The 15,327-nt window shown below is 34.2% G+C and overlaps 2 protein-coding genes across 3 annotated transcripts; one reads left to right on the top strand and one right to left on the bottom strand.

The window, feature by feature from the left end:
- The first annotated feature begins 397 nt into the window (after positions 1-397).
- LOC143535878 (glutamine synthetase-like) lies at positions 398-3,318 on the top strand. The gene is made up of 12 exons (XM_077030011.1): positions 398-568; positions 766-805; positions 906-1,009; positions 1,118-1,166; positions 1,578-1,684; positions 1,781-1,868; positions 1,953-2,081; positions 2,181-2,255; positions 2,346-2,399; positions 2,486-2,523; positions 2,624-2,783; positions 2,863-3,318. The coding sequence occupies exons 1-12, from the start codon at positions 495-497 to the stop codon at positions 3,016-3,018; spliced, it is 1,074 nt and encodes a 357-aa protein (XP_076886126.1). The 5' UTR covers positions 398-494; the 3' UTR covers positions 3,019-3,318.
- A 2,884-nt stretch (positions 3,319-6,202) lies between these two features.
- LOC143535864 (uncharacterized) lies at positions 6,203-11,203 on the bottom strand. Of its 2 annotated transcripts, none has more exons than XM_077030001.1 (2): positions 10,971-11,203; positions 6,203-7,290 (listed from the first exon to the last, which is right to left on the bottom strand). In XM_077030001.1, exons 1-2 carry the CDS (start codon positions 11,136-11,138, stop codon positions 6,232-6,234), a joined length of 1,227 nt encoding a protein of 408 aa, XP_076886116.1. In that variant the 5' UTR covers positions 11,139-11,203; the 3' UTR covers positions 6,203-6,231. The 2 variants fall into 2 exon arrangements, with proteins under 2 accessions (XP_076886116.1, XP_076886115.1); XM_077030000.1 differs by lacking the exon at positions 10,971-11,203 and adding an exon at positions 7,416-7,617.
- Between the last annotated feature and the right edge of the window lie 4,124 nt (positions 11,204-15,327).

Raw genomic sequence — 15,327 nt, 5'->3', positions numbered from 1 at the left:
TCTTATATTATATTTCTTTATGTATTGTTTCTTTTTTTCCTAAAATTTATGATTTATATATTCTTTTTTTCTTTTTGAAAGCGTTTATATTTGGAAAAAAAACTTTATTAATTCAGAATTAAATCACAAATAAAATATAACTTATTAATACAAATAAAAAAATAAAAAATATAATAAAAGTAATAATGATGTGCAAACTTTTTGAACAATTTTAACTCTTAGCTACAGCTAAGTAAACAGTAAGATTGATATCAATTTACGTTTCAGTTCTGTTTTATTGGTCGAGTTTCATTTGAAACATTAAATAATGAATAAACACATTTATGAAAAGAATCTTTTACAATTTCTTGTGTTATGAGTATTATTAAATAATATTAATCAGAGAGAGTATCAACAACCACCTCTGCTATAAAAACGCATTACTCCACCTCTCAAATACAACCCATCAATCTCAAAATCAAACACCCGAGAAGAGAATCTTGCCTTGTGATCTCATGGCCCTCCTTTCGGATCTCATCAACCTTGACCTCACTGATTCCACCAACAAAATCATCGCTGAATACATATGGTATGTCTTCTGTACCTTATTTCTTGAATATTTGACATGGGTTTGATTCCAATCCTTAAAAAAACAACCTTTGATGAAAAAACACTGTTCTTTATTCCATAAACATTAAAACTTCGGCTTTTTGGTCGTTTTAAGGAACTGTGTTTTGCTACATATATATATATTAATCTAAATAAAAATGGTTAATATTGAAACAGGATCGGTGGATCGGGTATGGATCTTAGAAGCAAAGCAAGAGTAAGTAGATTTTGTTAATTCTCCTTTATTATTATTAGTTGCATAAGTTTGATTAAATTTGATAAACGTTTTTTATTTTATTTTATTTTGTCACGTTTAGACACTTTCTGGACCGGTTGATGATCCCAAGAAGCTACCGAAGTGGAACTACGATGGATCTTCAACAGGGCAAGCACCTGGTGAAGACAGTGAAGTCATCTTATAGTAAGGGTCATTTTTCTTAGCAAAAGTTTTATAATTTATAAAAATTTTGATTTTTTTTCCTTTTATGAATGTTTTGACTTAAATTTGTGTTATTGAATTTTGTAACAGCCCTCAAGCTATCTTTAAGGATCCGTTCAGAAGAGGCAACCATATTCTGGTACATTTTCAAATTATATTTTTGGGATTTTTTTTTATTAATATCAGCACACCACTAGAGGTGTAAATGTTCCCTTTTTTTTTCCAAAGTGGTTCGGGTCAATAAAAGTCAAAGCTGGTTACTGGGTGGCACCGGTTCATGGTGGATTGGGACAATGTTTGATCGGTCTGAAACTGTGTTTTGACTGGTTTGGGTTGGGTTTGACCGGATCGGAACCAGTTTCAATACATAAGGTTAAAACCCGATTGCAAACCTATGGTTCCCGACGATAGGTTTCACCCTACAAGGCTATACGATCCGTATGACATGTGAAAAATACGGGACCTAACCTTTAAAGAAAATGATAAGTAACACCCTTTATATCTACTATGCTTTGTTTAAATATGACAACTTTAATCTTTGGTATTTTAGGTGATGTGTGATGCCTATACTCCAGCTGGCGAGCCGATCCCGACTAACAAGAGATGTGCTGCTGCTAAGATCTTCAGCAGCCCGGAAGTCGAGAAGGAGGTTCCATGGTATTCTTCTAAAAATCCCGTTGTTGTTTCGGTTAATCGGTTTTAATGATTTGTTTAAAAAATTTATATGAATTGAAATTAAATGCTTCACTATAGGTACGGAATTGAGCAAGAATACACCTTGTTACAGAAAGATATCAACTGGCCATTAGGTTGGCCCCAAGGTGGTTTCCCTGGTCCACAGGTAATCAATCTAGCTAAACAAAACACGTGAACTGATTAATATTTAGTTACTTTAACTTAATGCCCGTGATTAAATACCATTTAGGGCCCGTATTACTGCGGTATTGGTGCTGATAAGGCTTTCGGACGTGATATTGTTGATTCTCACTACAAGGCTTGCCTGTATGCTGGTATCAACATTAGTGGTATCAATGGCGAGGTTATGCCCGGACAGGTACAAAATTAAACATTTTGACCCGAATGCGTCTCTCAATTTTCCATTTTTAAATCATTATTAAAATTAAAACTACATTTTTTATATGTTCTTGCATAGTGGGAGTTTCAAGTTGGACCTTCTGTCGGTATCTCTGCGGGCGATGAATTGTGGGTCGCTCGTTACATTCTTGAGGTATATTGAATTAATGTTTTGTTTCCGTTTTCGTTGATTATTATTGCAATCTTGAAATTTTAACATTGGATTTGTTTTTTTTTTCTGCAGAGGATTACCGAGATTGCTGGAGTTGTTGTTTCATTCGACCCCAAGCCAATTCCGGTTAGTTTTTATTAATTATCGAGTCTTGATTGTGTTGTTTATGATGGAATATGAGAATCGGGTATTAAAGATTTGGTTGTGAACAGGGTGACTGGAACGGGGCGGGTGCGCACACAAATTACAGGTATTGTATAATAGATCAAACTCTTTAGTTGTAATTAAAATCATGCTTTTATGTTTTATGACTTTATTCTAATTATATATTTATAATCGCGATATTTTAGCACAAAAACAATGAGGGAAGAGGGTGGATACGAGGTGATCAAGAAAGCTATCGAGAAGTTGGGTCAGAGGCACAAGGAACACATTGCTGCTTACGGTGAAGGCAATGAGCGTCGTCTCACTGGTCGCCATGAGACAGCCGACATCAACACCTTCTTATGGGTACATAAATCATGTCACAAAATTTAATATATCAAATTATACACATTTTGTGTTATAAAAATGTTTTATCTTTGTGTAGGGTGTTGCAAACCGTGGGGCATCTATTCGTGTCGGGAGGGACACTGAGAAAGAGGGGAAAGGGTATTTTGAGGACCGAAGGCCAGCGTCTAACATGGATCCGTATGTTGTGACATCGATGATTGCCGAGACCACCATCTTGTGGAACAAATCTTGATTTAATTAAGATTTGAATCATGAAATTATGAAGCCTGATTTGGAGGGAGATTAAAAAAAACTGGAATTTGGAAACAACCCTTCTTCTATATTGTACTTTGTTAAAAGTTAGGTGTATCCTATTATGTTTCCTTGTTTATTTTTATATTTGATGTTTCATATGTTGTTGAGCAAAGCATTTTGGGTACAAAATGCAAATGTCAACTACTTGATTGGATTTGAGTTATTCCCTGTGGGGATTATTGTTGATGTCTATTTTGAATAACAATATGGAGGGTTGATTTCGGCTGGTTGTGTTTATGTTTGCTTCACATGCTTTCATTAGTTGTAAGTTTTAATATTGTTGTTTGACATGCTATATTTAACTTTTTTCTAAAAATAGGCTGCTTGAGTTGGGTTGATGTAGCGCCTTTTGTGTGTTTTTTTAAAAGTATTACTTTTGCAAAAGGTAACAAAAGTAGACTCGTCCATAAAATAAGGTTCCGTATCCGACCTGTGTACCCTTCCTAAATCAAACATGGTCTTGGATCCGATCTGGTGTATCCGTCCTGCCCAACCTGTGGGCACAAATCAGGTTCTGATTCTCTGAGGATAGATCTCTGAGAAAATATATCTGAAACCGAACCGGAACCACTTCCACCTCTACCCGGTCAAAAAACGGACCCGACCAGGTCAAAAACCGATAAAGCCCGGCCAAACTGGTCAAAAACCCGACCATCCCCGAAACCCATTTTTTTATCCGACTCCGAATCGGTGGTTTAAAAAACCTGATTTGTGCACCCCCAAACGCATGAAAACAAATGAATGAGATTTAATTTAGTGTCGAGACTAAACCATCACCATTTGACGAAAAAAGTCTTATTTAAGACCTTAATAGTCATTTTTACTTTGATGGATGGCAAGATCGAAGGTTACGGTGGTCAAAGGTTTTATTTATATAGAGTGAAACAATTTAACCGTTAAAAGTAATAATAAAAATTTAAGACCTTAACATAAATAAATTATTATTTAATTACCTTGTATTAATATTTTCTCGACTATTTATGGAAACGAGGATTTTTTAAGCGGCTTGTTGGTATTATTTTGATAAGTCATTGATTATATGGTAAAAGATATCTTTTTCTATCTATATCTGTTTTGACTGTTTCCAAGCTATAAGACAACCAAATTGATAACTACTATGTGATAATAACATTTGAATATGCTTTAATGAAAGTTGAACTTGGTTTCGTCTTTTACGCTCATTTTGAATGCAAACAAAGTCGCAAATATGTGATCCTTGTAAGTATTGATTTTGTTTGGTTTCGTTCTAAGAATCTTTTGGGTGATAAGGTTAGAAGGCAAGTTGTGAGTTGTAGTGGTTTAGCTCATTTTGAATGCAAACAAAGTCGCAAATATGTGATCCTTGTAAGTATTGATTTTGTTTGGTTTCGTTCTAAGAATCTTTTGGGTGATAAGGTTAGAAGGCAAGTTGTGAGTTGTAGTGGTTTAGCTCATTTTGAATGCAAACAAAGTCGCAAATATGTGATCCTTGTATTGATTTTGTTTGGTTTCGTTCTAAGAATCTTTTGGGTGATAAGGTTAGAAGGCAAGTTGTGAGTTGTAGTGGTTTCGTATGATAGCGACCGAATGCTAAGGATACAACCTATAAGTTTGTATATATTTTTTTCAAATAGTTTATGATTTGTTCGTTAAATACGCTATGGAAGTTATTCTTTTTGCTGTCAATGAGAACAAGGTCGGCCTCAATTCTCTCAACATAGTTCTATGTGATTTTTATGTCAATCATTATTGATTCTGTTTTGGTGAAGAATTTATTTAGTTATAATACAATTAGGGAGTTAACAATTAGTATTACTTGGTAGAAAACATGATAAGCACACGGTCAACTAATTTATGCATTGGTTTTAAATGTTACATTAGACTTTTTGAAATGTTTTTATTCTTTGTTGGCCAACCACAAATTGACAAGTGTGTCACTAATAAGTTTTTCATTTTTATTTTAGTTTTTGTGTATACTTTCAAAATACGATTTTTCATAAAATTCGAATATGTTGCAATAAACAAAGTTTCGCATGACAATGCACAAGTCATCTAAGCACCTATTTAGATGTTGTTTAAGTTTTACACATCTCCGGCTCCAATTTTTAAATGGTTCAACACCCTCGCCACAATGCGAGATGCGGGCTTGTGCATAGGGTTTTGATTCTATGTTATAAAGTTTCGACGAAGTTAACTTTTTTCGTAGTTTAACACGTCGCAACGCATGCAGGTTTTAAACTAGTTAAGATATTATCAAATTTTAACATAATCAAGTCGGTCTTTAACGGTAACACTGTTTTTCCGAGTTCCACCTAAGGGAATAAAGAAAAGGAAACAGACATTTTTTTTCGTAATTTCTTCTTTGTTTCACGCCTAAGGACTTACACATTAGTTTAAGGCCTTTTTGTCAAGCGGACTCATACAAGCCCATTAGTTAGGCCCATAGAACTGGGGTTTGACTTTATAGTCCCTGTATTATAATTGCACAAGCCATGTTTGGTTAACAAACTTAGTCCTTTTAATTGAACAAGTTGACCCATTAAAATTAGAATAAAAGTTATATAATTTTTATAAGGCCGACCCGTTCATAACTTGATTACAACACATTTAGACCCGTTGATTCGTTTATCCCGTTCAGTTTAAAGGGTTACACGATTTTAAGTATGTTCATTTTCAGGTTGATGAGATTGTAACATGAATAAGTATATGAGTTGTGTTTGGGTTCATGAGGAGGATTGACAAATCGAAACCCACCAACCAAACATAATTATCACCCTACCCGAGATGAGTAACCAGTAAAGAAGTAATGGATAACCATATGGAGAAACAAATCAAATTAAGTAATAGGTTGGATAAACAACTTTTATAGCTCTGAATATAACGAGAATAATTCAATCAGTATAACAAAGGTTACTACATAGTATACTTTTCTTCATATTCGATGTAAAAACAACAAAAACATACATATTAGATAATCTATTGTTAGATAATATGCAACAACGAAACCTTATAACATTGAGTATTATTTATAGAAATATTTATTCAAATACAATCAAGATAATTAAAAAACAAATGAAATCATAGGTTTTAATTATGATAATGACAATTACAATAAACATTATACATGGAAATAAATCATATATCTTTGATGTGAGGGAGTTGCTGATAAAACTTAGTTCACGATTTTCATAAAGCTTTGTAGCCTATCATCTTCAACAACATTAATCTTCCAATTATGAATATCAGTTTCAAAATCCATCCACAAGTATGATGTCTCTTCATCACATATCACTTCTTGCAACTGTGCCAATTTGCCCATTGACACTGGCAATTCCTGCAGCCCGGTACAACCGTTCATCTTAAGCACTCGCAAGCCACACAGTTCACCAATTTCTTTAGGCAGTACACTTATACTCAAACAATCCGATATATCAATCGAACTCAGATTACACAAACTCCCAATCGATTCAGGCAATTCTTGTAGCTTCGTGCAGCAATGCAGATTCAAACTTTCAAGATTTGACAAATCCCCTAACTGTTTTGGAAGAACATCAAGCTCATTACAGTTAGTGACACTTAGCTTCCGGAGATTGACAAGATTACAAAGTCCCGATGGTAGTTGTTTCAGATCATAGCACATGTTGAATTCGAGACATGTGAGATTTGGTAACGTGTGAGGTGACTTAGTGGTATAACTCATCAATGCATCACTAATCTCGCACATAATAAAGGAAAGTTTTTTTAGATTTTTCAACGCGAATATTGGCTGAAAAGAGGGAATGGACACATGGTCGAATCTGATCGTTGTTAGGCTGGGTAAACACGCGATGGATGAAAGATCATGTAACTTGTAAGGATAATCATCATGGCATGTCAAACATAAGGCCTTAAGTTGGCCCATTCGGTTAATATAGTCGGGTAGCGAGTAATTATCACTCATTATATCCAATGTCAATTCTTCAAGATCCAAATTGCATACACTCACATGAGTAATGAAAGCTGGAAGCAGTTGATCCACATTTTCATTCCCAGCCGAATTCTTCATGCTGCTTGCAAATTCTGTTTGGAAGAACTTCACAAGCTCGTTGTTTAACCGAGTCAGCATAGCTGAATGAAGACATTTTTGGTACTTATTCCGAAAGGTGGCGTTGGAGCTTTTGAGAACGAGCCTTTTCGCTATCTTCAGATAAGAGATGAACCTTATGGTATCGTTTTGAGGACGATCCAGCACCTTGTATTAGCAAGAGAATATATTATCAATCAATATTCTAAAATTGTATTATACTTGTACGAGATACATATAACTAAGTATGGACAAATAATATAATACAAATATAGAATATTGCATGATAATACCTTGATCAACCTCCTGTATTCATAAACGACCGGGCCAATAATTTTTAGGGTATTTTCGAGACGTTTGAGTTGGGTACATGTATTGGATTGGGTAGTTTGCATGGATTCCGCTACAACTACCTTCAAGAATTTATCGAATTCAAGCAGTAAAGCAGCCTGAATTGCTATCGCCATAATATGAATTTTTGTAAAGAAATTTGAGATTGAAGAAATGAAACGAACTAAGATTAATAAACACAGTATTGGTGATGAATATCGGTACCTAAATAACACGTATATATAATCATGCAGTACGTGTTAAGACTTGAGAGAAAAGTATATTATTTTTACAAGTGTGTTGAAAGTACCATGAAGAGCAAAGGAAGAGAACACGAATCATGAAGGTTTTTGTATTGTTGAACCCGTTGCTTTTTTGTTCCTTGTTTTGGCGTATTGTATTTGACCACTTACGCGCTCAGTTGTACTTTTCTCATTATAAGAACAAAAGTTTATAGAATTGCATATGTGGTCCTTGAATTACTCTTAATTATGCATAAAATGTCATCATGTTTTGTGTACCAAAAAGCAAAGTATATTCTGCGGGTTGTTTTGAAAATCAAAACGTAGATAAAAAATACGTGTAACGATATGTTTGGAAATGAAAAGGTGATGTCTACGAAAACGAACGTCAAGTAAAAAAAAAAATTAAAAATCCAAGTCTTCTTTTAAATAGAAAGATAGATAGTTGCTTGGTTGGTCGTCGTGCTTTGTAGATGCAGAGTTGGTTTTTAACGTTTAATAGTTGCAAACTCATTACCATAGTAGTCCAAATGTATGAATTTTGTAATTATGATGGTTTTTGCCCCTAATAGTAGTTAAATTTCTTCACTAATCCTATTTTACACATGTTAAAAAACAACAATTTAGATTTAACCACCACCGCCACCATTATTGTCGCCACCATACCCCCTTCCCTTTCCCGGTCGTTGCCTTCCACTCCATCGCTGGCACCACTCCATAAGGCGGGCGCACAAAATTTGAACTAGTCTGCCATGGTAAGTTCTCATATCCATCTTCTCCTAAGTAGAATAGGAGTCCCCTAAATCCCTTCCCTTGATCAGTTATCACGCCATAACTATTGTCACTATATCAGTGTTATCTTGCAGCTTCCTTGTTTCTAGTAAACGATTCCATGTTCCTTGTTTCTTTTGATGTAGTGTGAATCATTTGCTTTATAGCCATAAAGTGATGAGCCATTGGTTCATGCATGAATCTACTAAGTAAACTGTAGGTCTAGCATTGTATGCAACAACCGATTATACTTTTGTATTGAGTTTCGTCCACTGGATTTCCTTTTTCTTGTTTGATTTCTTTTATGGATGAAGAGATTGATGCTCTGATACCAATTTATGCCAAGATTTATGATCTTCCACAATTGATTCGATAAGGAATAAGATGAAATATAGAAATGAATTAACAAAAACTTGATTGATAAACTTTAATAATGGTACAATGTGAATATTCTTAATGTTCTTGACACTGGATCGATCTATATATACGTCACTAACCATTTAGTACTTTTAGGGTTGCAAGGGTTCAAATACTTTCATAGATCAACACATAATCGTGTAGGTTACGGGTTACCAAGTTAAATTTATGACACTTCTACACACTATATATGATCCCTTATACTTTATATGAGAACGACTAACTACACAATCCGCATTGGATCAGAAACACGTGATAAACACACTATGATCTACGCACAAATCATTAGGTCAGTAGGCGGGTAGGGGTTTTTACAGGGGCGGACCCACATAAGTCCGATCGGGGTCCCGGGACACCGATGTTTTTTAAAAATTACTTAGAGACGGTATATTAAATTTTGTAAGGACCCCATAAAAATTAATACTTGGAACCCATACTATTAACATTAAACTGGTACAGTGGAAAGTCCCTTGTTTTACTTGTGAGAGGTTGTAGGTTCAAGCCCCATCATACTCCTCTTTTGTTGTTTTTTTAATATCCTAGTCTTAGTTATTCAGTTAGGGTATTTGTGCTTTTTGTTAGTTTCTCTCATATGGTCATTATCACCATGCAACATATATAATGTTAACATGGATTTTGCATATTCTTTTATTATTTACCTTGTGTATGTATATTATAATTAATCATTTATTTGTGTTAGAGTTATTTTTTCATGTTTTGGTCAATTATGTAAGACCATATATATAGATTACGTTCATGTTTTTCGGGTATGAATTAAAAGTGTATGTTTCATCTAGTTTGTAATTTAGATTCTTTCTACTTACTCGTTTCCAATGACACCATAGTTCTGTGTTTTATTATGTTCCTCGCCTCGACCCGACCCGAATAACGACTGACCCGAAAAATTTTGTAAACCGAAAAAATTGGGACCCCATTGACAAAAAATCCTGGGTCCGCCACTGGGTTTTTAGTTGTTGTGGTGAATGAACTATATGGAGCATAGACTTGTTTTTGATTAAACTTATCAAAATAAGCTATAGGTTGGATGGATAAGCACAATTAAATGTTACATGAAGGAAAACAGTTAGAAGTATACAGCTTATTGCACTATTTTCATAAAGCTTTCTAGCCTATCATCTTCAACAACATCAATTTTCAAATTATGAAGATCAGTTTCAAAATCCATCCACATATACGACGTCTCTTCATCACATATCACTTCTTCCAATGGTGACGTACAATTCCCTTATGGACATAGGCAACTCTTGCAGCCCGGTACAACCATTCATCTTGAGCACTCGCAGCCCACACAGTTCACCAATTGCTTCAGGCGGCACACTTATACTCAAACAATCCAATATATCAATCGAACTCAGATTATGCAAACTCCCAATCGATTCAGGCAATCCTTGTAGCTTCGTGCAGCAATGCAGATTCAAGCTTTCAAGATTTGACGAATCCCCTAACCTTTTGGGATGAACATCAAGCTCATTACAGTTAGTGACACTAAGCTTCCGGAGATTAACAAGATTACAAAGTCCCGATGGTAGTTTTTTTGATCATAGCACATGTTGAATTCGAGACATGTGAGATTCGGTAACGTGTGAGGTGACTTAGTGGTATAACTCATCAATGCATCACTAATCTCACACATAATGAAAGAGAGTTCTTGTAAATTTCTCAATGCGAATATTGGCTCAAGAGAGGGAATGGATACGTAGTCGAATCTGATCGTTGTTAGGCTGGGTAAACTCGCGATAGATGAAAGATTGTGTAACCTGTAAGGATAATCATCATGGCATGTCAAACATAAAACCTTAAGTTGGTCCTTTCGATTAATATAGTCGGGTAGCAAGTAACTGCCACTCGTTATATCCAATGTAAATTCTTCAAGATCCAAATTGCAGCCAACCGAAATCTTCATACCGCTCACCAGTTCTGTCTGGAAGAACTTAAAGAGCTCATTGTTCAACCGAATCAGCTTAGCCGAATGAAGACATTTTTGGTATTTATTTTGCGAACGAGCCTTTTCGCTATCTTCAGATAAGAGATGAACCTTATGATATCATTTTTAGGGCGATCCAGCACCTTGATCAATCTCCGGTATTCATAAACTACTGGCCCGATACTTTTTAGTGTGTTTTCGAGGCGTTTGAGTTGGGTATTGGATGGGGTAGTTTGCATGGATTCGGCAACAACTACCTTCAAGTATTTGTCGAATTCAAGCAGTAAAGCAGTCTGAATTACTATCGCCATTAACTGAGTTGAAGCTGAAATACGTAAAGTAATTTGAGATTGAGGAACTAAGAATAAACATGTGCGGTATTGGTGACGAATACCGGTACCTGAAAAACACGTATATATAATCTTATTCTTGCAAGGTTGTTGAAACTACCATGAAGAGTAAAGGAAGTAAACAGGTATATGTTGTGAAACATGTTTTTTACTTTTTTTGTTCCTTGTTTTGGACTTGACTATGTAATTTTAACTCGTCTATTGACCACTCACGCGCTTGTTATGTGTTTTCTCATTTCTGACTATAAAAAAGTTTCGTCAAGGACCAAAAGTCTATATAAGTGTGTATATGGTCCCTGATTTATTCTAAAATATGCATATAATGTCATCATGTTTAGTGTATTTAACTAGCAAAATATAATCCGCTCGTGTGGCGGATTAGTGACGAAGCTTGGACGAAAACGCTAAGGTGGCCGGACTCAATACTTATTAAAAAAAATCATAAACCGGGGTGACCGAACTCAAAATTTTCGGACAAAAACAACTAAAGTTACACTACGCATAAAATTTTTCAAACGAAAACGCATAAATTTACATTACTAAGCAAAAAAATAAGAGTGGCAGCTAATACAAGTTTCGCGCTGGGTTGGTTTTAAAAATCAAACCGTAGATGAAAACATGCGTGACAATAATTTTGATAACACAACTTCGTATAAAAGGAATAAGAAAATTTGAAATTAAGAAAACCAAGAAATTAAAAAGGAAACGGAAAAAAAGGCCAAAACTGGAGGGGTAGGGTAGCTGGACTCGAACCCGGGTTTCATCGAAGGAGATGATGCACGCATTTTAGTAATATTCTCAGGCATATTTTTTTTTACCGGGGGGCTTTAAATATACCAAAAGTTTTTATTTGGTATACCAAGTCAACCCTATTAATCAACTACTAATCATTCAATCAACTACTAATCATATCAATCATCATTTTTATTCTATTTTATTTAAATATAACTACTAATCATTACATAATAATTATTTAAACTACTAATATCTATTTTTTAATTAGGTTTTTTAAAGACTATTGTAATTAGTTTTTTGCAATACTAGTATTAATAATAGTATATTAAATATTTTATTATACAATTATGAATTATTACTAGTCTTCTATTGAATATTTCCCTTCTAATTCGAATGGGCAGTCAGTTTTTTTTTGTGCCAGAAACTTTACTTGAATCCTTAAATTTATATTTTCCGCCACGATCACACATGATTACAACTTTATACACGAACCCATTAGGATATTTGTTCGATCTTTTAGTGACGACGACAACACCAAGAGAGCGTGCCAAGTTTTGTACCCAATTCATCAATTCTTCATGGGACCCGAACACCTAAAAATTAATAAAAAGTTAATAAAAAGAATAGATAATACACTTAATAATAAAAAGTTAATAAAAAATGTGTATATATAAGTTAATAAAAAAGAATAAATGATACACCTAATAATAAAAAAGTTAATAAAAACATGTATATATAAGTTAATAATAAAAAGTTAATAAAAACATGTGTACATAAGTTAATAATAATAAGAATAAATTATGCACCTAATAATAAAAAGTTAATAAAAAACTTAATAATAAAAAGTTAATAATATATTAGTTAATAAAAAAATAAATAATACACTTAATAATTAAAAGTTGAATTTTTGGGAGATGTGTTCATGATTGGTTCACCAAAGTTATGTCATTGAATTTTGTGAAATTTGGAAATTGAGCAAAAAAGCTTCTTGGAATCAAACATCATTAATGACTTTGGTATACTTTTGGTATATTTAACAGAACCCTTTTTACCAGCTACATGTGAGTGTCAGGGTAAACTAAAAAGAGATAAGGCCAAAAAGAGATACAGACCATTGGATTAGATTAATGGATGGACCGGATTAAAAGATTAAACGAGGGACCTTTCTACAATGTGCTTATTTTTAAAGCACCTGATGTGCTTGAAAGAGGTATATCCTAAGAGCATCCACAACGGGCCACTCATCCCAAGGTCTGGATGATGTGGCCCGGCAGCGGACAAGGCAAGCACAAACTTCACCGTTGTAGCCATCAAGTCCGTTTGAGTAGTCCGTGACTGCAAACGGCTCTGCGGACGAGAAGATATGGGGCCATGCTAATATTAAATAGAAAAAGAAACAAGAAGTATGGATCGAAAAAGGCAATGGCTTGAGCTGAGGATCGTTAAAGGTCACCCCTTCAACCCAATTAAGATTTACGAGCCCTAATATTTTAACCAGAAAGAGCAAAATCTTCAGGGCAAAATTGGAGAATGAAATTCAAAGATCAAGATCAAACCTGATTCGATTAAGAAAGGATATGTTGACGGAAGAATTGCAAAGTGGAAGAGGAGATATGGTTGAAGGGTGATGAACAGTTGTGAATATTTGTGGAAAAAAATGTTAAAGAGGCTTTCAGATCTGTTTTTTGTATGCATCCAAATAGATATCTAGTTTATTTTTTCTATTTCTTTAATTTAATTTTATATTATATTCTATTATTTAAATATTATATCACAAATAAAAACTATAATAATATCATATATTATGAAAGATAATTTGTTTTATATAATTCAATTGAAGAATTAGCGGATGATGTTGCGGTTTGTAGATGTTTGTTGTTGTAGAATAAATAAGAGTTTTTGAGAAAAGTTTGGAATATGACGTGACGCTGATGTGGCGGTTTGTAGAGTTTTATTGTTGTGGATGCTCTAAACTTTAGAATTCTAAAAGTGACTCATTCAACTCATCTTTAACTATGTGTTAGGAAGTCTAACACGTCTTTGATGACACGTTCGTAAAACGCGTCGTCAAAGACGTGTTAGACTTCCAAACACATAGTTAAAAAGTCAATCATCCTTCCAATCAAGCTATTTAAACTAGTCCTTCACAACCAATCATGGTGTCTTTTAAGGAGTATATGGAAGGGAATATATCAAGCCACCTGTAAAGAAGGAAAAAGTTTACATATTGCAATCAAGTGATCTTTGATTGTTTTCATATTTTACTTTCCTTGTTTTTGACCATTTCTGTTGTATTTATATTAAAAACTTTTTGGATGTAATTGAGTGAAGATCCTTTTGAATAACATGAAAATTCTCAACCTATGCAACCAAAACTTAATAGACTTTAGCATTCCAAGCACCTATTTTATATTCCTTTTAACATCAAAACAATAGATTTGGAGTTCTGAACAAGTCTTCATGATGCTTCTCAGGAACCAAGGATGCTCACTTTTAAAGGGGTCGTTTTGGGGGTTCTACAACTACTATGGAAAGACTTGATGTTTTTTTTTGAACGGCCAACTAAGTAATGCCGGGTACTCCGTACGCGTCCCACATTGGCTAAAGGTAGCCCGAGCCGGCCACTAGTTCGGACGGATGGAGCCCCTAGCGGTCCACCTATTGAGGGATTCACCGGATAAAACCCGACCCCCACGCCCGCCAAACGGAACGACAACGAGGAGCCGGTAAAACCGGGTGAGATCAGGACTCGAACCCTAGCAAGCCAGGGTAATCCCTCATATCTCCCATATAAATTGGTGGTAGTGAGGTTTGAACCCCATAACTCTCACTAGTAAAGTGAGTGCTCTACCATTGAGCCACAACCAATTTATAAAATGGAAAGACTTGATGTAATTGGCTATAATTAAATTTTAATATTTTATTAGTTAACGCTAGGGGTGTTCAACGAATCGAATTTCGAAATTCGAATTTTTTCGAATCGAATTATTCAAATTTTGAAATTTTGAAGTTGGATTCGAATTCGAAATAGATTCGTCGAATTCGATTCGATTCGAATTCAAAATAGCTCATTCGAAATTCGATTCGATTCGGAAATGATGTGCGAATCAAATACGAATCGATTCGAATTCAGTTAAAAATATATTTTAATTTCAAAACCATTAAAAATTTGAGTTTTTTAACAAAAAAACTACAAGTCTATAAAATAAATAAATCATTTAAAGTTATAACATCCTAAATATTCAAAATATTAATGTCCAGTTACATTAATTATTAATCAAAATGTTGAACTTTCTATTTTTAATCTCTATAATTCAAGAGATTTATGTAGTTTATTTTTTCATAAGTATGTATATATATAATAAAAACAAAATGTATAATGTGATTTCGAATTTCGAATCGAATACGAATTTAT

The sequence above is a fragment of the Bidens hawaiensis genome, unplaced genomic scaffold, assembly GCF_021521415.1.
Source record: "Bidens hawaiensis isolate Kalapana, Puna unplaced genomic scaffold, B.hawaiensis_p1.1 tig00010669_1, whole genome shotgun sequence".
Taxonomy (NCBI): domain Eukaryota; kingdom Viridiplantae; phylum Streptophyta; class Magnoliopsida; order Asterales; family Asteraceae; genus Bidens; species Bidens hawaiensis.
This window is presented reverse-complemented; position numbering and strand designations above follow the sequence as displayed.

Coding starts and splice junctions, on each gene's coding strand:
- LOC143535878 (XM_077030011.1), top strand. CDS start 495: ATGGCCCTCCTTTCGGATCTCATCAACCTTGACCTCACTGATTCCACC. Junction 1,869..1,952: donor GTGGTTTCCCTGGTCCACAG/GTAATCAATCTA, acceptor AATACCATTTAG/GGCCCGTATTACTGCGGTAT. Junction 2,256..2,345: donor TCGCTCGTTACATTCTTGAG/GTATATTGAATT, acceptor TTTTTTCTGCAG/AGGATTACCGAGATTGCTGG.
- LOC143535864 (XM_077030000.1), bottom strand. CDS start 7,589: ATGGCGATAGCAATTCAGGCTGCTTTACTGCTTGAATTCGATAAATTC. Junction 7,291..7,415: donor AATACAGGAGGTTGATCAAG/GTATTATCATGC, acceptor TGCTAATACAAG/GTGCTGGATCGTCCTCAAAA.